At 47.1% G+C, this 22,853-nt stretch overlaps 1 protein-coding gene across 1 annotated transcript in view; it reads left to right on the top strand.

Moving 5' to 3' along the window:
- Positions 1-19,438: 19,438 nt before the first annotated feature.
- TTL (tubulin tyrosine ligase) overlaps positions 19,439-22,853 on the top strand; it is a 63,625-nt gene continuing 60,210 nt past the window's right edge. The window contains exon 1 of the mRNA XM_063918105.1: positions 19,439-19,853. Within this exon, the coding sequence (XP_063774175.1) occupies positions 19,694-19,853 (160 nt within the window). The 5' untranslated portion in view covers positions 19,439-19,693. The remainder of the gene's footprint in view (positions 19,854-22,853) is intronic.

Below are 22,853 nucleotides of genomic sequence, written 5' to 3'. Positions count from 1 at the left end.
CGCCATCTTCACACCGGCCCCCCGCTTGCTAGGGGGTCGGTGACAAACTCACCACTTCACTTCAGCTCTGTAAGGGGTCAGCTCAGAGAATAATTACCCACGTGTTAGTTCCTGGTTTCATACAGGGTCCCGTTGGCAATGGTACACGGGGTGTATATATTGCGGTGAGATCACTGTTTAACGGCACTGGAAATGACAGCCCCGCTAGGAGACCTGATGCGTCTCTGCTCTCAGACGAGTGCTGCCTGCTGGTACGCTGTGCGGCTGTCGGAGGTAATGCTGTGTGGTCCGGGCCTTGCAGCGGAGGTCAGATGGAACTCGGCCGGCGCACAGGAGATAGTTCTTACAGCGGTGTGAGCAGACACTGCCCGCTGATGTGCTGTATAGCTGCTGGCAATTAGATGGTATGGTGTAGACCTCTCGGCAAGGGTCAAATACAGTTCAGCCGATGCCACAGCGGCGGGTACTTACAGCCGTGTGCGGGAGCTGTCAGAAACCATAAAGTTGATGCGGCAGTAAAAACCAAATGGAGAGCACAATTGGAAGAAGTGGGCGTCAACGCATTTCGTCTCCTAACAACCGGAGACTTCCTCAAGACGAATCACTCCCTTCTACCAACAGCAGCATTTATACCTATGTAATTACTTAATTCTGACCTGGTGTGTTTAAGTAGTAACTTTGGATAGAAAGTATTCATTCAATACAAATAAACACCTTCCAACATATTATCTCAATTTAAACATATAATGAATAGGAGGCACACTGAGTCAATATCAGATATATAAAGATAAGTATATTTTGTACAGGTTTAATAAAAGTTTCCTAAAGAAAGACGTTTTTAGACCAATTAATTCACATGTAGTGAGAGAAAAATCAGACTTCGATTAACCCCTTCAGATTTCTATTTGATATTACACATGGGTGTACATTTGTACACTTAGGTGTGTGTGTATGTATATATATATATATATATATATATATATAAAGTAGTCCCCTGGTTCAGACTTGGCAAGTCTCCTCCTCATTGCAGGGACCAGGCGGCACTCACCAGATTTATTTCAAAACGGCTTTATAGAAATTCAAAGGCTCAATACAACATATGCAAAAATAAAGTGCAAAGCATTCCGATGTTTCAACGCCACACAGGCGTTTTTATCAAGGTGCACAGTGCTAGAAGAAAAAACAAAACAAAAAACAATAACCACAAGTGTACTTACCTAAATAGACACCTCGTGTAAGGTCTCCCTCCTCCCGCTTCCGGACGCCAACGGCGAGCCGCGCGCGCGCTCCGGAGCTGTGTCAGCGGCTCCCGCTGATAACGTCATGCCGTTGCCAAGCAACCAGACGCGGCGTCCACTCAAACCGCTGCTCCAGGAAGCTGAATGATAAAAGGGGGACAATAATAAATACACATGATGAACAATAGCGGTGCATAAGTGATAAAGAAGAGGTGTAAAATACATAAAAAAATGTAGGTTAAGAACAAGTAACACAGGAGAACCAATTAAAAAAATACAGTACCGGAACAGACATCAAACAATAAATCTGTAGGTAATGGTGTTCCTCTATAAAGAGAAATATTTTTAGTATAGTAATAGGGGAGAGAGAGAAGACACTACCACCCCTAAAAATAGACACAAATAGCGGAGATAGAATAAAAAAATCCCAATTCGTCCAATAGTGATGAGCCACAAACCCCGGGTTCAGCCCCTTTAGGGGGTCACCACACGGGCCCTTCTAAAAAACCCAGGGTCCAGCAAACAAGACGCGGGGGCCAAAACCAAGGGCTCTGGAAGGCCGCCAACAAATCAAAAAGAGAAGAAAAAGAACTAATTTTTAATTTGTCGGACCGAGTATTATCTGAGACTGAGGTGCAAGTTTTAAACAAGGGTTTGTCGTTTATTCCTACTAACAAGCATGATCCATTTAGATGGAAGGTGGAGGAATATCGATTCGCCAGGAATCTTCGATTAAAAGAATTCTTCCAACACAGACCTGACGTATCTACAACTGAACCTGGCACGGTTAAGAGAAAATCCAAATTTGACCCTGTCTCCAACAATCCGGCAATAAAAACTTTTTCTAGACTCCTGGACGACTCTGTGACGAAATACTCTGCAGCACAACCAAAAATGTTTAAAAATATCACCGAGCAGGAAATTAAAGCCATTAAAGATCTACAATCCTATCCCGATATTACCATTCGCCCTGCAGATAAGGGCGGGGCGATCGTGATCCAGAACAAGAACAAATATATTGAAGAAATTGATGAACAACTTTCTGATGTTGCGACATATAAGAAGTTACTGAATAACCCTACAGTTCGATATCAGAAACAACTCGATACAATTTTGACGACAGCGGAAAAGAGTGGCCTGATTGATACACAACTAAGGACATCTTTGACACAAGTGGCACCGGTCATTCCTGTACTTTATACGTTGCCGAAAGTACACAAAGACCCTGTGTCCCCCCCCTGGCAGACCGATCATATCGGCTAAAGGTTCATTGACACAACCAGTTTCACAATATCTTGATAGATTATTACAACCTTTAGTTATGGCACAGGATACTTTTTTGAAGGACACTACACATTTACTTAATTTATTGGATAAGATGACACATTTACCGTCAAACACTATTATGTGCACTATGGACGTAAAAAGTTTATACACTATCATTCCACACGAAGCTGGGTTGAGGGCAGTTGAGATTTTTTTTCGCACTAATCATTTTGAACAATTGGATATTTCTTTATTTGTACAATTATTGGAATTTATTTTGACTCACAATTATTTCATTCATAATGGGGATTATTATTTACAGCTCACTGGGTGTGCCATGGGGTCACCTGTGGCCCCTATGTACGCCAATATTTATATGTTCGCCCAAGAACAATTGTTCTTTTTTTCATCCTTTGAAGTAACATCTAATATTATTTTATATCGACGTTATATTGATGACCTGATTCTGTTTTTGGGGGGGACACAGGCTGCACTTGAGTCTCTCATTGAATCGATAAATAACAGTGATTCACCTGCAGGGACGTGCAGTCAGGGGAGGCAGTACCTCCCCTGTCATAATGATTAAAATAATAAAAAGAAGATATTTATAACAGAGTCTGTTATCAATATCTTTTTTCATTATTTTAATAATTCCCCTCCTGTGGCTGCTTGTGAGGGTGGGAGGCAGCGGGAGAGGTGCCTCCCACTGCTAACACTAAAACTCCGGGCAGCGGGGGGCGGGGCGCAGCAATGGGCTGTGAAAGCCCATTGAAAATGAATGGACAAGCGGCACCTATACTGGTGCCGCAATGACAGGGGCGTGCATTCAGCCCCGATGAATGCACGCCCCTGTCAGTGCCCCAGATGTGATTGGCCCAGCGGATCCAGTGCTGGATCCGCTGTCCAATCACCCCCTTCCTGGCTGCAGCAGGCGCCGTGGGCTGTGTGGGCGCCCGCTGCAGCCAGCGCCGCTACTATGGGAGAGACGTCATGAGTCATGACGTCTCTCCCATAGTACAGCAGAGACGAGCCAGCGGACGGAGATGGAGGACAGCGCTGCAGGAGCGGTAAGTATGTGTGTGTGTTTTTTTTTTTTTTTATGTGTTTGTGTTGGGGGCAGCAACTGGGGGGCACAACAACAAGGGGCACAGCAAGAGGGACACAGCAACTGGGGGGCACAACAACAAGGGGCACAGCAACTGGGGGGCGCAACAACAAGGGGCACAGCAACAAGGGCACAGCAACTGGGGGCACAACAACAAGGGGCACAGCAACGGGGCACAGCAACTGGGGGGCGCAACAACAAGGGGCACAGCAACAGGGGCACAGCAACTGGGGGGCACAACAACAAGGGGCACAGCAACTGGGGGGCACAACAACAAGGGGCACAGCAACGGGGCACAGCAACTGGGGGGCGCAACAAAAAGGGGCACAGCAACTGGGGGGCGCAACAACAAGGGGCACAGCAACAAGGGCACAGCAACTGGGGGCACAACTACAAGGGTCACAGCAACTGGGGGGCTCAACTACAAGGGGCACAGCAACTGGGGCCACAATTACAGGGGTCACAGCTACTGGGGGCAAAGCGACTGGGGACACAGCGACAGGGGGCACAACTACTTTGGGCACAGCTAGGGGGCACAGCTATTGGGGGCAAAGCTACAAGGGGCACAGCGACTGGGGTCACAACTACTGGGGGCACAGCGACTGGGGGCACAGCTACAGGGGCCACAGCGACTGGGGGCACAACTACAAGGGGCACAGCAACTGGGGGGCTCAACTACAAGGGGCACAGCAACTGGGGGCACAATTACAGGGATCACAGCTACTGGGGGCACAGCTACTGGGGGCAAAGCGACTGGGGGCACAGCGACTGGGAGCACAGCACCAGGGGGCACAACTACTTCGGGCACAGCTAGGGGGCACAGCTATTGGGGGCAAAGCTACAAGGGGCATAGCGACTGGGGTCACAGCTACTGGGGGCACAGCGACTGGGGGCAAAGCGACTGGGGACACAGCGACAGGGGGCACAACTACTTTGGGCACAGCTAGGGGGCACAGCTATTGGGGGCAAAGCTACAAGGGGCACAGCGACTGGGGTCACAACTACTGGGGGCACAGCGACTGGGGGCAAAGCTACAGGGGCCACAGCGACTGGGGGCACAACTACAAGGGGCACAGCAACTGGGGGGCTCAACTACAAGGGGCACAGCAACTGGGGGCACAATTACAGAGGTCACAGCTACTGGGGGCATAGCGACTGGGGGCACAGCGACTGGGAGCACAGCGACAGGGGGCACAGCTATTGGGGGCAAAGCTACAAGGGGCACAGCGACTGGGGTCACAACTACTGGGGGCACAGCGACTGGGGGCAGCAGGTGATGGGGGGGGGGAGAGGAGGAGAGAAGCCGTCCTCACTCTCTGTCCGGGGGGAAGGGGGGGCGGCCCGCGCCGCCACAAGAGGACTTAAACAAGATACAGGAAGCTTAACAAGATGACCAGCTTCAGCGGAGCGCGTCCCCGGGGACCCACACAGTTTAGAAAAGTGAGTCCCCGGACCACAGATCAGGGTAAAATACGCGCTATAGCGCGTATTTGCGAACACTGGTGGATCGCTCACCCCAGCAGCATGCCGCACCCCCTTACAGAGCCAGAAGATCAGTGCCGAATTAGTCACCAGCCCCCATGGCAAGCGAGGAGCCGGTGTGAAGATGGCGGCAACAGGGTAGGGAGCGCAGTATTAACTGCGCTCCAAGGCTTAGCGATACATGGTGCTGTGAGGGGCGCCCTGAGCCAGCCCCTACACTGTCCAGCAAGCCTGTCAGGGTCCCAGGATCGCTGCCAGCACAATTCCTCAGACCAGTATAATCTTCAGAAGGGCGGGAAGACAGTGCCATGAAAGGGGGCGGAGCTTCTCCTCAGAGCAGAACCGGCGTGGGATGTAGGTAAGTAATCTCTCTCTCATTTTTACAGGGACCACCTATTGGATTCTACATGGACAAGTGGACGTGACCGGCGTGGGATGTAGGTAAGTACGTGTGAGTGTGTAAGTGTGTTTTAATAAATTTTTACTTTCACGGTGTGTGTCTTGTGTTTTTATTTGGGTATTTTTGTTGTTGTAGAACTACAGGTAAAAGCGGGCCCGTTATTTCCCCACATGCTGGCACTTGAGGTTCTCCAAGTACCAGCAAGCGGGGGAGGCTTGCTGGGCCTTGTAGTTCCACAACAAAAAACTATATTCTTTTTTATACACACTTATGGCTATCAGCCCGGCACCCACCGCCCAGGGGTGCTGGGGACAGCCTCGGGCTTCACCCCTGGCCCTTGGGTGCCTGGAGGGGGGGACCTCTTGATTTAAGGGGTCCCCACTCCTCCAGGGAACCCCGGCCAGGGGTGACTAGTTGGGGGGGTAATGCCACGGCCGCAGGGACCTACATAAATGTGTCCCCCGGCTGTGGCATTATGTCCCTGGCTAGTGGAGTCCGGTGCTGGTTTGAAAAATACGGGGGACCCTTACATCTTTTGTCCCCCGTATTTTTGGAACCAGGACCGGTCTAAGAGCCCGGTGCTGGTTGTCTAAATACGGGGAACCCCTGTCCAATTTTTTCCCAGTATTTAAACAACCAGGACCGGCTCAAAGAGCCCGAGGTTGGTTATACTTAGGAAGGGGGACCTCACGCATTTTTTTTTTTTTTACTTTTTTTAACCCATTCAGATCCTTCTCCATTAAGTTAATGGAAGCCCTGGACAACAAAATTGCATTCATGTCCTCCTCCCACTCCCTTCCCAAACACTAATTTTTATTTTTTTCTATAAAAATGTACAATATATCACAAGTATGATGAGCAGGCAGGCAGCGGGCATTGGCGGCATCGGACTGAGGTGCAAATTAGTGGCGGAGGGCTGGGTCAGTTGATGGTGGGCTAGTTTGTAAGCCATTGGCGGTGGCAGCAGGCATCGGCTCAGTGGCAGTAGCGGGCATTGGCTCGGTGGCGGCAGGGGTTATCGGCAGGATTCGGCGGACATTATGGCTGTAGTGCCTCACCAGCCTCTGACCTCACTGCACGCCACTGTTCACCTGTTAAATTAACGGCCTGTTTTAGCACCAGTAGTATTAACTACTTGGATGTGGAGATTGGTATCAAGAATAACAGCATTATGACAAATGTGTTTTACAAACCAACAGACCGAAATACTCTGCTGATACATAGCAGTTTCCATCCACCCTCCTTAAAAAGAGGCCTTCCAAAATCCCAGTTGATTAGGGAGGCACGTATCACCAATGATAGATCTAAATTGGAACCGGCGCTGGATGTGGTGGTGCAAAAATTTCTGGAACGCGGCTATGACTATAAGAATCTTCTAGAGCTCAAACAAGAAGTGATGATGATCCCTAGGGAACAACTTTTGAGCCCAGGTATGAAACAAATGACCAACAGGATTCCACTTGTTACAGAATTCACGACAGCCAGTGGGGTCATACCTAGAGCAACCAAGGCCTTATGGCCTATTGTCACCTCGAATAAAGATCTACCATGTTTTAAGAATAAAACCATCATGCCGAGCTATAAAAGGGGAAAAAACCTCCATGATCTTTTGGTAAAGACTGATGTGACCCCGAAACGGACGACCGTCAATACCAAAGGATGTTATAAATGCTTATCTTGTGAGACATGCTGCTATATGAAAACGGGACCTACATTTATACATCCAGTCACCCGAAGATGTCATCGGATCCAGCATTATGTGACATGTATGACCCAGTTTGTAATTTATGCCATCTTTTGTCCTTGTGGACTTATCTATGTAGGACAAACTATAAGGACCTTTAGGGAGCGTATGGCACTACATCGCTCTGCGATTAGGGGGGCTATTGAGGGAAAGAAAATTGACCAACCGGTCGCCCGCCATTTTAAAATGGCTAACCACAAACTTTCTGAATTGAAATATAAAAATTCTGGATCATGTACCGGTATCTATCCGTGGGGGTGACAGAGCAAAAGCATTGGCACAGAAAGAAGCCAGATGGATTTATACTTGAACTCTCTAATCCCAAACGGCTTGAATGAACAGATGCCTTGGAATGTCTTTCTATAATTATAGTTTGGATATTAATTATATTAATATATTAATTTCTCAATTTAAATATTTGTGACACACTTGATTATTCTATCTCCGCTATTTGTGTCTATTTTTAGGGGTGGTAGTGTCTTCTCTCTCTCCCCTATTACTATACTAAAAATATTTCTCTTTATAGAGGAACACCATTACCTACAGATTTATTGTTTGATGTCTGTTCCGGTACTGTATTTTTTTAATTGGTTCTCCTGTGTTACTTGTTCTTAACCTACATTTTTTAATGTATTTTACACCTCTTCTTTATCACTTATGCACCGCTATTGCTCATCATGTGTATTTATTATTGTCCCCCCTCTTATCATTCAGCTTCCTGGAGCAGCGGTTTGAGTGGACGCCGCGTCTGGTTGCTTGGCAACGGCATGACGTCATCAGCGGGAGCCGCTGACACAGCTCCGGAGCGCGCGCGCGGCTCGCCGTTGGTGTCTGGAAGCGGGAGGAGGGAGACCTTACACGAGGTGTCTATTTAGGTAAGTACACTTGTGGTTATTGTTTTTTGTTTTGTTTTTTCTTCTAGCACTGTGCACCTTGATAAAAACGCCTGTGTGGCGTTGAAACATCGGAATGCTTTGCACTTTATTTTTGCATATGTTGTATTGAGCCTTTGAATTTCTATAAAGCCGTTTTGAAATAAATCCGGTGAGTGCCGCCTGGTCCCTGCAATGAGGAGGAGACTTGCCAAGTCTGAAACAGGGGACTACATTATATCTATTCCCTATTAGGAAGGCACCCCGGTGGTTGCTCATACTGAGAGTGCCTGCTACCCTGCTTCTTGTTATATATATATATATATATATATATATACACTGCTCAAAAAAATAAAGGGTACACTAAAATAACACATCCTAGATCTGAATGAATGAAATATTCTTATTAAATACTTTGTTCTTTACATAGTTGAATGTGCTGACAACAAAATCACACAAAAATTATCAATGGAAATCAAATTTATTAACCCATGGAGGTCTGGATTTGGAGTCACACTCAAAATTAAAGTGGAAAAACACACTACAGGCTGATCCAACTTTGATGTAATGTCCTTAAAACAAGTCAAAATGAGGCTCAGTAGTGTGTGTGGCCTCCACGTGCCTGTATGACCTCCCTACAATGCCTGGGCATGCTCCTGATGAGGTGGCGAATGGTCTCCTGAGGGATCTCCTCCCAGACCTGGACTAAAGCATCCGCCAACTCCTGGACAGTCTGTGGTTGGTGGATGGAGCGAGACATGATGTCCCAGATGTGCTCAATTGGATTCAGGTCTGGGGAACGGGCGGGCCACGTCCATAGCATCAATGCCTTCATCTTGCAGGAACTGCTGACACACTCCAGCCACATGAGGTCTAGCATTGTCTTGCATTAGGAGGAACCCAGGGCCAACCGCACCAGCATATGGTCTCACTAGGGGTCTGAGGATCTCATCTCGGTACCTAATGGCAGTCAGGCTACCTCTGGCGAGCACATGGAGGGCTGTGCGGCCCCCCAAAGAAATGCCACTCCACACCATTACTGACCCACTGCCAAACCGGTCATGCTGGAGGATGTTGCAGGCAGCAGAACGTTCTCCTTGGCGTCTCCAGACTCTGTCACATGTGCTGAGTGAGAACCTGCTTTCATCTGTGAAGAGCACAGGGCGCCAGTGGCGAATTTGCCAATCTTGGTGTTCTCTGGCAAATGCTAAACGTCCTGCACGGTGTTGGGCTGTAAGCACAACCTCCACCTGTGGACGTCGGGCCCTCATACCACCCTCATGGAGTCTGTTTCTGATCGTTTGAGTAGACACATGCACATTTGTGGCTTGCTGGAGGTCATTTTGCAGGGCTCTGGCAGTGCTCCTCCTGTTCGTCCTTGCAGAAAGGCGGAGGTAGCGGTCCTGCTGCTGGGTTGTTCTATGGCCTCCTCCACGTGGGGTCACGAATGGGTACTTCCTTTAATAGACCCGCCACTGCCGCCGGAGATGCAGGAGGGACACAGGAGAGCCGCGCGCTGTGCGCTCCGTGTCCCTCCTTCACACTGCACTCCCTGTCACTGCACTGACTCGAGTATAAGCCGAGGTGGCTTTTTCAGCACAAAAAAAAGTGCTGAAAAAGTCGGCTGATACTCGAGTATATACAGTATATATATATATATATATATATATACACTGCTCAAAAAAATAAAGGGAACACTAAAATAACGCATCCCAGATCTGAATGAATGAAATATTCTTATTAAATACTTTGTTCTTTACATAGTTGAATGTGCTGACAACAAAATCACCCAAAAATTATCAATGGAAAAATCAAATTTATTAACCCATGGCGGTCTGGATTTGGAATCACACTCAAAATTAAAGTGGAAAAACATACTACAGGCTGATCCGTGTCACGTCTAGCAAAGTTTGGGGATCCGGCAGCTGAGATTTGCCCAAGGAGGTAGCAGGCTGTTGAAGAACAAGATGAGGGGGTTGGATACAGTTCCTTTGCATGGGACACGGAGCAATGAAGGATGCAGGCGAGGTTTGAGAGTCAATGGAAAGTATTTATTATGTACAGAGCTGAGGTAGAAAACTCAGGTTGGTGAACGGTGACTTGAGAACGTGGTCGTAGACAAAGAACTGTGGAACTGTGAGTGAGGGTAAAAACGAGGCTGAAGACAAGGGGGCTAATTCTGAGTTGATCGCAGCAGCAACTTTGTTAGCAATTGGACAAAACCATGTGCACTGCAGGGGGGGCAGATATAACGTGCAGAGAGAGTTAGATTTGGGTGGCTTATTTTGTTTCTGTGCAGGGTAAATACTGGCTGCTTTATGTTTACACTGCAGTTTAGATTTCAGTTTGAATACACCCCACCAAAATCTAACTTTCTCTGCACATGTTATATCTGCCCCTCCTGCAGTGCACATGGTTTTGCCCAACTGCTAACAAACATGCTGCTGCGATCAACTCAGAATTAGGCCCAAGAACCGTGGACTGTGACTTATAAGATGAAACTGCGGTAGAGGAGCTGAGAACTGTGGACGGTAGTTTGGGTCGTGACTGGAGACTGAGAACTGTAGACTGTGGCTTGAAAGATGAAGCTGGAGATAACGAGCTGAGGACTGTGAATGGTGGTTCGAGGACTGGCTGGAAGCAAGAATCTGCGGACTGTGGCTTGGAGGACGAGGCAAGAGACCCGGGGTCGTCCGTGCCCAAAGGATCTTACTGAACAGGGTTTTCCAAGAGCGTCTACACGGGCAGCAGCAGGCTAGGGACGGCAAGACTGCAGTAGCAACTGAGAACTGGCAAAGCAGGGTTAGAAGTACCAGAATACAGCAGGAATCCTGGGAGCACAGACCAATGCACCCACAACAGGGTTGTAACTTGAAGCACTGGCATTCCTGTCCTAAACCAGCCCCCTTTTATAGGAAGAAGTCTCCCTGGATTGGCTGGAAAACTAGGAACAGGAATTATGTCAGAAACTTGGTCTCCAACATGGCGGCGCCCAGTAATGCAGACCTTTTCTGACAACATGCTGCTCACTGCCCCTGGTCTCCTAGGCAATGGTTTAGCGAGAGGGAGCCGCTGCAGCGGCGTCCCGCCGCCACGAGCGGACCCCCTCAGCGCCATTACCACTGCCTGTACCCCTGAACCCAGTGCCGCAGCCCTCCACCGCCGCTGCCCAGCCGCCCGTGAAGCCCGTCCCGCGGCCCCAGCGTTCCGGTAAGACCCCGGACGCTGGCAGATCCGTCTTTGATGTAATGTCCTTAAAACAAGTCAAAATGAGGCTCAGTAGTGTGTGTGGCCTCCACGTGCCTGTATGACCTCCCTATAACGCCTGGGCATGCTCCTGATGAGGTGGCGGATGGTCTCCTGAGGGATCTCCTCCCAGACCTGGACTAAAGCATCCGCCAACTCCTGGGCAGTCTGTGGTGCAACGTGGCGTTGGTGGATGGAGCGAGACATGATGTGCTCAGTTGGATTCAGGTCTGGGGAACGAGCGGGCCAGTCCATAGCATCAATGCCTTCGTCTTGCAGGAACTGCTGACACACTCCAGCCACATGAGGTCTAGCATTGTCTTGCATTAGGAGGAACCCAGGGCCAACCGCACCAGCATATGGTCTCACAAGGGGTCTGAGGATCTCATCTCGGTACCTAATGGCAGTCAGGCTATCTCTGGCGAGCACTTGGAGGGCTGTGCAGCCCCCCAAAGAAATGCCACCCCACACCATTACTGACCCACTGCCAAACGGTCATGCTAGAGGATGTTGCAGGCAGCCGAACGTTCTCCTTGGCGTCTCCAGACTCTGTCACGTCTGTCACATGTGCTCAGTGAGAACCTGCTTTCATCTGTGAAGAGCACAGGGCGCCAGTGGCAAATTTGCCAATCTTGGTGTTCTCTGGCAAATGCCAAACGTCCTGCACGGTGTTGGGCTGTAAGCACAACCCCCACCTGTGGACGTCGGGCCCTCATACTACCCTCATGTAGTCTGTTTCTGATCGTTTGAGTAGACACATGCACATTTGTGGCTTGCTGAAGGTCATTTTGCAGGGCTCTGGCAGTGCTCCTCCTGTTCCTCCTTGCACAAAGGTGGAGGTAGCGGTCCTGCTGCTGGGTTGTTGCCCTCCTACGGCCTCCTCCACGTCTCCTGATGTACTGGCCTGTCTCCTGGTAGCGCCTCCAAGCTCTGGACACTACGCTGACAGACACAGCAAACCTTCTTGTCACAGCTCGCATTGATGTGCCATCCTGGATGAGCTGCACTACCTGAGCCACTTGTGTGGGTTGTAGACTCCGTCTCATGCTACCACTAGAGTGAAAGCACCGACAGCTTTCAAAAGTGACCAAAACATCAGCCAGAAAGCATAGGAGCTGAGAAGTGGTCTGTGGTCACCACCTGCAGAACAACTCCTTTATTGGGGGTGTCTTGCTAATTGCCTATAATTTCCACCTGTTGTCTATTCCATTTGCACAACAGCATGTGAAATTTATTGTCAATCAGTGTTGCTTCCTAAGTGGACAGTTTGATTTCACAGAAGTGTGATTGACTTGGAGTTACATTGTGTTTTTTTAAGTGTTCTCTTTATTTTTTTGAGAAGTGTATATACGTGTTGTACACATGTATGCGCATGTGCATATATATGTTTGTGTGTATTCATGCCTGTACATGTGTGTTTCTCATGCGTCCTAGAGGATGCTGGGGACACTTCAAGAACCATGGGGTATAGACGGGATCCGCAGGAGACATGGGCACTTTAAGACTTTTCAAAGGGGTGTGAACTGGCTCCTCCCTCTATGCCCCTCCTCCAGACTCCAGTTTAGAATCTGTGCCCAGTGAGACTGGATGCACACTGAGGAGCTCTCCTGAGTTTCTCTGAAAAATACTTTTGTTAGGTTTATTATTTTCAGGGAGACCTGCTGGCAACTGGCTCCCTGCTTCGTGGGACTGAGGGGAGAGAAGCAGACCTACGTCTGTGAGTTTCAATGCTCTGCTTCTTTGGCTAGAGGACATCATTAGCTCCTGAGGGTCCTGCAATCTCATTGGAACCTTGACGTAAGGTAGAGTTGAAATTCTTCACTTAGAAAGTGATCATGCTGTTGGCCTTGGCCTCTGCGAGGCGGGTGTCTGAATTGGCGGCATTGTCTCACAAGAGCCCTTATTTGATCTTCCATGAAGATAGAGCGGAGTTGAGAACTCGTCAGCAATTTCTGCTAAAAGTGGTGTCATCGTTTCACATGAACCAACCTATTGTGGTGCCAGTGACTACTGACGCCTTAGCGGAATCGAAGTCTCTAGATGTGGTCAGAGCTTTGAAAATTTATGTAGCCAGAACGGCTCAGATTAGGAAAACGGAGGCTCTGTTTGTCCTGTATGATCCCAACAAGATTGGGGCTCCTGCTTTCAAGCAGACTATTGCACGCTGGATCTGTAATACGATTCAGCAAGCTCATTCTACGGCTGGATTGCCGTTACCGAAATCGGTGAAGGCCCATTCTACCAGAAAGGTGGGCTCATCCTGAGCGGCTGCCCGAGGGGTCTCGGCTTTACAACTTTGCCGAGCGGCTACTGGTCGGGTTCAAACACCTTTGCAAAGTTCTACAAGTTTGATACCCTGGCTGATGAGGACCTCATGTTTGGTCAATCGATGCTGCAGAGTCATCCGCACTCTCCCGCCCATTCTAGAGCTTTGGTATAAACCCCATGGTTGTTGAAGTGTCCCCAGCATCCTCTAGGACGTATGAGAAAATAGGATTTTAATACCTACTGGTAAATCCTTTTCTCTTAGTCCGTAGAGGATGCTGGGCGCCCGTCCCAGTGCATACTGTTTCTGCAGTTATTAGTTATGGTTACACACATGTTGTTTTACGTTTATGGTCAGCCTGTTGCTGATGTTGTTCATGCCGTTGACTGCCATGTTGTACGGCGTGCTTGAGGTGTGAGCTGGTATGTATCTCACCTTAGTTTAACAATAAATCCTTTTCCTCGAAATGTCCGTCTCCCTGGGCACAGTTACTATAACTGGAGTCTGAAGGAGGGGCATAGAGGGAGGAGCCAGATCACACCCCTTTGAAAGTATTAAAGTGCCCATGTCTCCTGCGGATCCAGTCTATATCCCATGGTTCTTGAAGTGTTCCCAGCATTCTCTACGGACTAAGAGAAAAGGATTTACCGGTAGGTATTAAAATCCTATTATTTGTGTATTTATTCGTTTCTATTGAAATTTTTTTTTTGCTACCATGTATTATTGGTCTATATATAGAAATTTTTGGATTGCCTGTCCCTTTAAAGATCAAGTCCTTGATACTTAGTATATTTCTATATATTTCTGTTCATGCCACAATGTTGGTGCCACCTGTATCATTTTTCCTTCCTTTGGAACATTAGGAGTCTCTTCAAATGATAATTTAGCAGAGTGGACTACTGTAAAATAAAATTAAAAGCGCTAGTAATAAATAAGAAATAAAATTTAATATATTATCAATTTATTATCTCTAATTATAACTCACCTCTTATAGTTACCTTATGTCTATGCTCTGCTTTTAATATCAAGTAGAAATCTGAAGGGGTTAATTGAAGTCTGATTTTTCTCTCACTACATGTGAATTAATTGGTCTAAAAACGTCTTTCTTTAGGAAACTTTTATTAAACCTGTACAAAATATTCTTATCTTTATATATCTGATATTGACTCAGTGTGCCTCCTATTCATTATATGTTTAAATTGAGATAATATGTTGGAAGGTGTTTATTTGTATTGAATGTGTGGAAGAAAGGAATAACCCAAGATTCTCGGGCGCTTAGGTATGGGGTGCTATGCCAAGCAGCAGCCGTAAGGAAACGGGAAGTCACTCCCACAATATGTGAACAAAAAAGCAGAATGAGGCTGCGCTAAATTATTGCATATAACAACAATGATATCTGATAATTCAATATTTAATATTAAAAATGAATATTATAAGTATAGAAATATAAACCATTAATGGAAGTTCCAAAAAATAAACATTAAAAGGTATACATGATAGAATAAATAAAACCAGGGTTACCCATAAGCCAGGAGTGTAAACAGTATTGGATTGAGAAAGTCCGTTCCAGATTTTTTCCCCAATGATCAATATTTCCAGCAATTGCAGATTTAGGAGGTGTGTATATATCCAAAATTGTGGCTTTACCGCTAGAGGGTATGTTGCTCCAAGATGGTAAATGGTGAGCTCCTCATGCAGTGCGGTGGACAAGGTTCGACAGTTCAGCCAAATTAGAAACGCCCTCCGATGTAGATCTTGTGCTGGAATGTAGTGGGGGATGGTCCGGACTTTCAAATAAAAATTCCTGGCGGTGGCAGCTTTTTCAAAGGTGTCCATAAGTAAAACGTGGGGTATTGTTATAATAGCACTTCCGCCCTCACTGCCAGGACTCCAGATATCGGCCCTATATACTCAATATGTATTAAATAAAAGTGGATTTCCACTTACATATATTGAGTATATAGGGCCGATATCTGGAGTCCTGGCAGTGAGGGCGGAAGTGCTATTATAACAATACCCTTAGCTTTCCTCTCTCTTAGATGTACGTTGAGGGCGGAAGTGACGCCGTGCTGAGGGCGGAAGTAACCTCCCTGGTGTCTGCCCACGAAATGGTGATGAATAGTGCCGCTCACATGACGTGACGTAGGTCACGTGATCAGGTTTTTTTTTTTTTTTTTTTTTGATTCTCCTAGTCTCTTACATACATGTTAAGGGCGGAAGTGATGCCGCGCCGAAGGGCGGAAGTAACCCTCTCGGCGGCCGCCCCCACACCAGTAATAAACACAGCCGATCACGTGATATGATATAGGTCACGTGGCCGGAATATCCAGCACTTATATATTGTTGGTGGTATTGGCTTTAGCTCCGACCATGTGACATGACGGCGGTCACGTGACCGGGTTTTGGCACACACACCCCTGATAGGGAAAATTATGTGTCTCCCTAAATACTGTCCCTATCCAACCAGAATTTCTGTAGAAAGGTTCCCATAGCGACCTAAGCACTAATAAAGTCTTTGATTGGTTGCTAACCTATGTATACTTCCTGGTTCTTCCAGCTGTCATAATTAGATATCTTTTAGAAGTTCATATTTTATGATTAAAAATGCAATTATGTCTAATTAGGTCTGTCTTCTTTATAAATATGCTTTATTATTTGCTTATTATCTGACAATTATGCAACACTAGTTCCAGGTGCTAATTAGCTACCATATTGGAATGGGTATATAAACCCCACATGTTTTACTTATGGACACCTTTGAAAAAGCTGCCACCCCAGTGCAGCGAAACGCGTCAAGCTACAGGGACCCATGCCAGGAATTTTTATTTGAAAGTCCGGACCATCCCCCACTACATTCCAGCACAAGATCTACATCGGAGGGCGTTTCTAATTTGGCTGAACTGTCGAACCTTGTCCACCGCACTGCATGAGGAGCTCACCATTTACCATCTTGGAGCAACATACCCTCTAGCGGTAAAGCCACAATTTTGGATATATACACACCTCCTAAATCTGCAATTGCTGGACATATTGATCATTGGGAAAAAATCTGGAACGGACTTCCTCAATCCAATACTGTTTACACTCCTGGCTTATGGGTAACCCTGGTTTTATTTATTCTATCATGTATACCTTTTAATGTTTATTTTTTGGAACTACCATTAATGGTTTATATTTCTATACTTATTATATTCATTTTTAATATTCAATATTGAATTATCAGATATCATTGTTGTTATATGCAATAATTTAGCGCAGCCTCATTCTGCTTTTTTGTTCACTATTTGTATTGAATGAATACTTTCTATCCAAAGTTACTAATTAAACACACCAGGTCAGAATTAAGTAATTACATAGGTATAAATGCTGCTGTTGGTAGAAGGGAGTGATTCGTCTTGAGGAAGTCTCCGGTTGCTAGGAGACGAAACGCATTGACGCCCACTTCTTTCAATTGTGCTCTCCATTTGGTTTTTACTGCCGCATCAACCACTTCATGGTTTCTGACAGCTCCCGCACACCGCTGTAAGTACCCGCCGCTGTGGCATCGGCTGAACTGTATTTGACCCTTGCCGAGAGGTCTACACCATACCATCTAATTGCCAGCAGCTATACAGCACATCAGCGGGCAGTGTCTGCTCACACCGCTGTAAGAGCTATCGGCTGTGCGCCGGCCGAGTTCCATCTGACCTCCGCTGCGAGGCCCGGACCACACAGTATTACCTCCGACAGCCGCACAGCGTACCAGCGGGCAGCGCTCGTCTGAGAGCAGAGACGCATCAGGTCTCCTAGCGGGGCTGTCATTTCCAGTGCCGTTAAACAGTGACCTCACCGCAATATATACACCCCGTGTACCATTGCCAACGGGACCCTGTATGAAACCAGGATCCAACCCGTGGGTAATTATTCTCTGAGCATACGGTATTTCCATTTCACAGCTATTACCGTGAACTGTTTGCGGGACAATCATTCCATAACACACTGGGACGCCAGTGTAAACATTTTTGTATCATTTGAGAGAGCATTTTTACTATCTGATTTTAGTGCATGTTTTGCATATTTTTAATAAATATCTTTTTTATTTAAAGAATAATTGAACAGCTCTAATTACATATTAATAAGTTTATATCTGCTTGTTTATTATAAACTTGCTATTTCTTATTAAGAGCTACTAATCTGACACTAATTGTTAGTTTCTGTTATATGTTGTTTGTGGTTTATAAACATTTTGTATAAAATAACCTATTTTTTTCTACATTGAGTCTGAGTCAATTATTCTCCATGACAGACCACACATATTCAAGTTATAGAGTGTTTCATAGCGCAGAGTAATTTCTGTTTGTTCCAAGAATCATTGTAATTTTGCATCCTAGCAAGCTGTTTTTACTCAGCTGCTTTAAAGGAACACTGTTTGATATAAAATAACTAACTTATTCATCGCCGGGTTTTACAGTTTGAGACTTTGTTTCTAACTGTTTCCCTTTTTCCACTGTAAGGGGTCGGCGGCATGTTGCTGGGGCGAGCGGTGCCCCTGTGGCAGGGACTGATCAGACCCCTCTGGAGCTCAGTGTCCAGTCAGTGGCTCAGACCCAGCAGGGCGGACACTGCTCCCCCCCTTAGTCCCACGCTGCAGGGAGGCTGTTGCCAGCAGCCTCCCTGTAAAATAATAAACTCTAAAAAAAAAACTTTTCTAAGAAAGCTCTGTAGAGCTCCCCTAGCTGTGACCGGCTCCACTGGGCACATTTTCTAAACTGGGTCTGGTAGGAGGGGCATAGAGGCAGGAGCCAGCCCACACTCTAAAACTCTTGTGGTCCATGGGGGTGATTCAGACCTGATCGTAGATGGCTTCCCTGACATGCGGGGGGGGGGGGGGGGGGATGCCCAGCACAGGGCTAGACTGCCCCGCATGTCAGGCCCTGCCTCGTTGCACATGTACAAAAGCATCGCACAGCGGCGATGCTTTTGTACTGTAGGAGTAGCACCCTGCCAGCGCAGCTCCTGCGCACTGGCAGGGAGCTACCTGTCGCTGTGAGGGTCGTAGCGGCTGTGTGTGACGTCACGCAGCCGCCACGGCCCGCCCCCCCCTCCCCCCCCAACGGTCCGGGCATGTCTGCGTTGCCCGGACTGCACCCCCTAAACTGCGGGCCAAACGCCGCCGGCCCGCCCAGCGCCCACCTCTGCCTGTCAATCAGGCAGAGGTGATCGCTAGCCTAAGACAGCCTTTGCCATGAAGCTCAAAATTGAGCTCAGGTGAATGTTGTCATTATGGGGTATTGTGTGTAGAATTTTGAGGGAATAAATTAATTTATTCCATTTTGGAAGGCTGTAACTGTAACATAACAAAATGTGGAAAAGGTGAAGGGCTGTGAATATTTTCCAGATGTACTGTATATAGCTATATATATAGATATATATCTATATCTATCTATATATATATATCTATATATATCTATATATCTATCTATCTATCTATCTATCTATCTATCTATCTATCTATCTATCTATCTATCTATATATATATGAAAATACTGTATGTTTATATCCTGTGAGTCAGGACTCCTGCACCTATGAAGTGGATTGCAGCCAGTATACAAAATGACATGCAGATTCATAGTATGACGCCATTTAAGCTGACAAGCTATGGCCCTCTCACTGTAATGAGACTTCTGGCAATTAGTGTGTGTGATCTGTGAATGACAGGGACAGTCCCATGCTGGCAGGATACTTCCCTCCCACTGCTCCCTGACCCTGTGGCCCAGCCTACAGTGCCTAGGAGGGGTTACAACGTAACCAGAGAGAGAAATCCCCCTGCCCTGCCTTCCTGATATAGAAGAAGCTGAGAGGCTGCAGCTGCTTTCCTTCCTCCTATGTGAGCTCAGTATACAGGGTAGGAAGATCCCCATTAGGCAGCAGCAGCAGCAGCAGCAGCAGCCGGGCGGCCTGGGACTGGGTGACATCACACAGACAGATGGATCTGTTCCCTGATCTCTAGCATGCTGCTGCTGCTGGGGAGTACACTGCCAGCCTGGGATGCTGCACGGCAATAGCATCTAGGGTTATCAGCCAGCAGCCAGAGGATGATGTACTCCTTCGTGGTGAGGGATGAGAACAGCACAGTCTATGCTGAAGTCTCTAAAATCCTCCTGGCCACGGGACAATGGAAGAAGCTGAAGAGGGACAATCCCCGGTTCAACCTCATGCTGGGGGAAAGGAACAGGCTGCCTTTTGGGAGGTTGGGTAAGACACATCAGTCACTGGCATTCTCTCCTTGTGTCTGGCTTCCTTTTGTTTGTGTATGTCTGAGTTACACTGATTTGCTTTGTATTGTGACACATGAAACCACTTTAAACCCTTTAACAGTCCTTGATCTGCCACATGAGCTAGATACACACTAAAAGATAAAGGATCACAGTTACATTTAACAAAGTGACATCCTGCTGCTGCTGCTGCATTCTTTGTACTCCACATAAGTGCGAGGAGCTGCATTTGGGTGTTGCCTACTGCACCAAGAGGGGACTCTGCCTACTGTATGCAGCTGCAGCGCTGCCAGTGAATCCCTCCCTAGACTTTATAGCATCCAGTCAGCCTGCAAAGATTTATTGTGCGGATATGAAAAAGTGATATAGAAGTGTGTGGTACACAACACCTCACATTGCATTGACACTATACTATAAGGGACCTTTATGGGAAACCGTTTCTGAGATTGTTGTCAGAGCAATGTAAGGGCCTTCCTGTAAAAAATCCTTATTATTAATATTTACAGTAGACAGTACTATCTCAGAATTCACTATTAGCTAGATGTAGATGGACTCTGGAATAATAGTTCAGTCAAACATGAGCAATGACACATTCAGTAAAGGCAGGATTCCCATATTGTATCAGAAGACATAGCTGACAACACAAAGCTCATCAAACATCAGAACTTGCATAGTGGAAACATTCAACATTTTGTTGCAGAAAAGCCTAGTTTTGCACAAATATTTGGGGGGTGATGGCCCCTTTATCTGGTTCAGAATTAGGGGATGATGCTTGTCATATAATGTAACATTGTATTCACTTGTACAGCATTGCCTGTACTTTATATGTTTTTATTCAAGTATAAAGCAACTCCGGTATGCTTGTAGTCAGACCTCATGGAAGATGAAACTGAAATGACAATGCATTGTCATACTAATATTACTGGTACAAAGGAGCAGTGACAATTTATTCATCCCTCCAAAGTTACAGTGATGGGAACACCTTGCTATTGAATGGCTGCTAAGTCTGCCTACTCCCCTACTTTATTAGCAGTCTGGCAGCAAAGTAACAGGAGGGGACAGGGTTAACAAAACATTGTTTTGCTGTAACTAAATTTAATGATAGCATCAAAAGAAGTCACATTCAGTACCAGAACAGATAAAGGGCCCATTTATCATTGCGGCTTAGTCCCTAAAAATACCCATTTTCAGGGGTTCACAGCCCGCCGCAGCACTTTTCAATGTCCCTCACTGCTCCCCCTCCTCCCTGTTATTAGTACTCTGCTCAGGGGGCAGAGTTTAGAAGAATGGCGCATATGCATCAGGATGTCGCGACGCAAAGCGTCATTTCGCTAAACTCCGCCCCCCGAGTGGAGAACTATGACAGGGAGGCGGGGGAGAGGGGGGCTGTAAGCCTGTACACACACCTGAGCCCTGACAACAAGCATTACACACCCCAGGCCTGGCATTACACACTCCTGGCATTACACACCCCTGGCAACTAGCATTACCCCTGACAACAAACATTACACACCCCTGGCAACTAGCATTACCCCTGAGCCCTGACCACAAGCATTACACACCCCTGGCTTGGCATTACACACCCCTGGAACCCCTGGCATTACACACCCTGACAACTATCATTACCCCTGAGCCCTGACAATGAGCAATTAGCATTACCCCTGGCAACCAGCATTACACACCCCTGGCAATGAGCATTACACCCCCTTGGCAATGAGCATTACCCCTGGCATTGAGCATGACACACCCCTGGCAATGAGCATTACCCCTGGCAACTAGCATTACTGGGGCTGCCATAAGAAATTGTGGGGCCTGGGACTGACAAAATACACTGGGCCCCCCCACATTAAAAAAATACTCTGCCACACCGCACCACCCCTATGTGATGTCACACATCATGACATTACATATATGTGGAGCTTTGCGCACCTACAGGAACGATTCACAGAGCTGATGCTCAGGTATTAGCAGTAGGAGCCAGGGGTGGACCCCCCTCTCAATATGGGTCCGGGATTCCAGTCCCCGCAGCCCCCCCCCCCCCCCCCTGATGGCTGCTCTAAGCATTACACACCCCTAGCAACCAGCATTACGCCTGGCAACTAGCATTACACACCCCTGGCAGTGAGCACTACCCCTGTCAACGAGCATTACACACTACTGGCAACGAGCATAACACCCATCCATTAGCATTACACACTCCTGGCAACAAGCATGACACCGTCTCACAGCATGAAACCCCTGGCAACGAGCATGGATCCAAGAGCATGAAACCCCTGGCAATGAGCATGACACCCAGTGCATGAAACCCTTGGCAACCAGCAGGTAATTTAAAAGTAATTAGAAGCTTTACTGTAGGGCATAATGTATCACTGCATTGAGGTATGTGGCATAATATGGTGCAAGGGGCATTACTGCATGGGACTTAATATGGTGGGGGGACGCATTTTTGAATGTTGATTTTAGGAGTGTGGGGGGGGGGGGGGGCGAAACCCGTTGTAGCCTTTAAGCTATACATAGCAGATTCAGGACCTGATTCACTACCATTTGCAAATGTGAGGTTGCACACAGTGAGCGATTATTGGCATACTGCGCATGAGCTGGGAACGCTAAGGGCAATCACACTGCGTATGCAGCCTAATCATAAAGAGAATGCATTCTGAGTGGCAGAAAGTGACCGTTTGTGGGTGGTAACGTGGCGTTTGTGGGGAGTGGCTGGGAAAACGCAGGTATGTCATGGCCGTTTTTAGGCCGTGTATCTAACGTCATCTGCGAACGCAATGTTCAAAAACAATGGTGCCCGGTGAAACTGCATTCTCGTTGATTTGAGTTTGCTGGGGTCGGCTGCAACTGTCGATGGTGCTAATTTTTTGCGTATGCATTGCGATTCTGCTAATGCATATGCAGATTTGCAAATGCATCGGTAGGCATCTATTATCCTTTCTGGGCAGCTCTTAACCGCTTCAGTGGTATACACGGAAAT

This window comes from Pseudophryne corroboree, chromosome 4 (genome assembly GCF_028390025.1).
Source record: "Pseudophryne corroboree isolate aPseCor3 chromosome 4, aPseCor3.hap2, whole genome shotgun sequence".
Classification (NCBI taxonomy): Eukaryota; Metazoa; Chordata; class Amphibia; order Anura; family Myobatrachidae; genus Pseudophryne; species Pseudophryne corroboree.
Note: the sequence above shows the minus strand (reverse complement) of the source record. Positions and strands in the feature narration are given on the sequence as shown.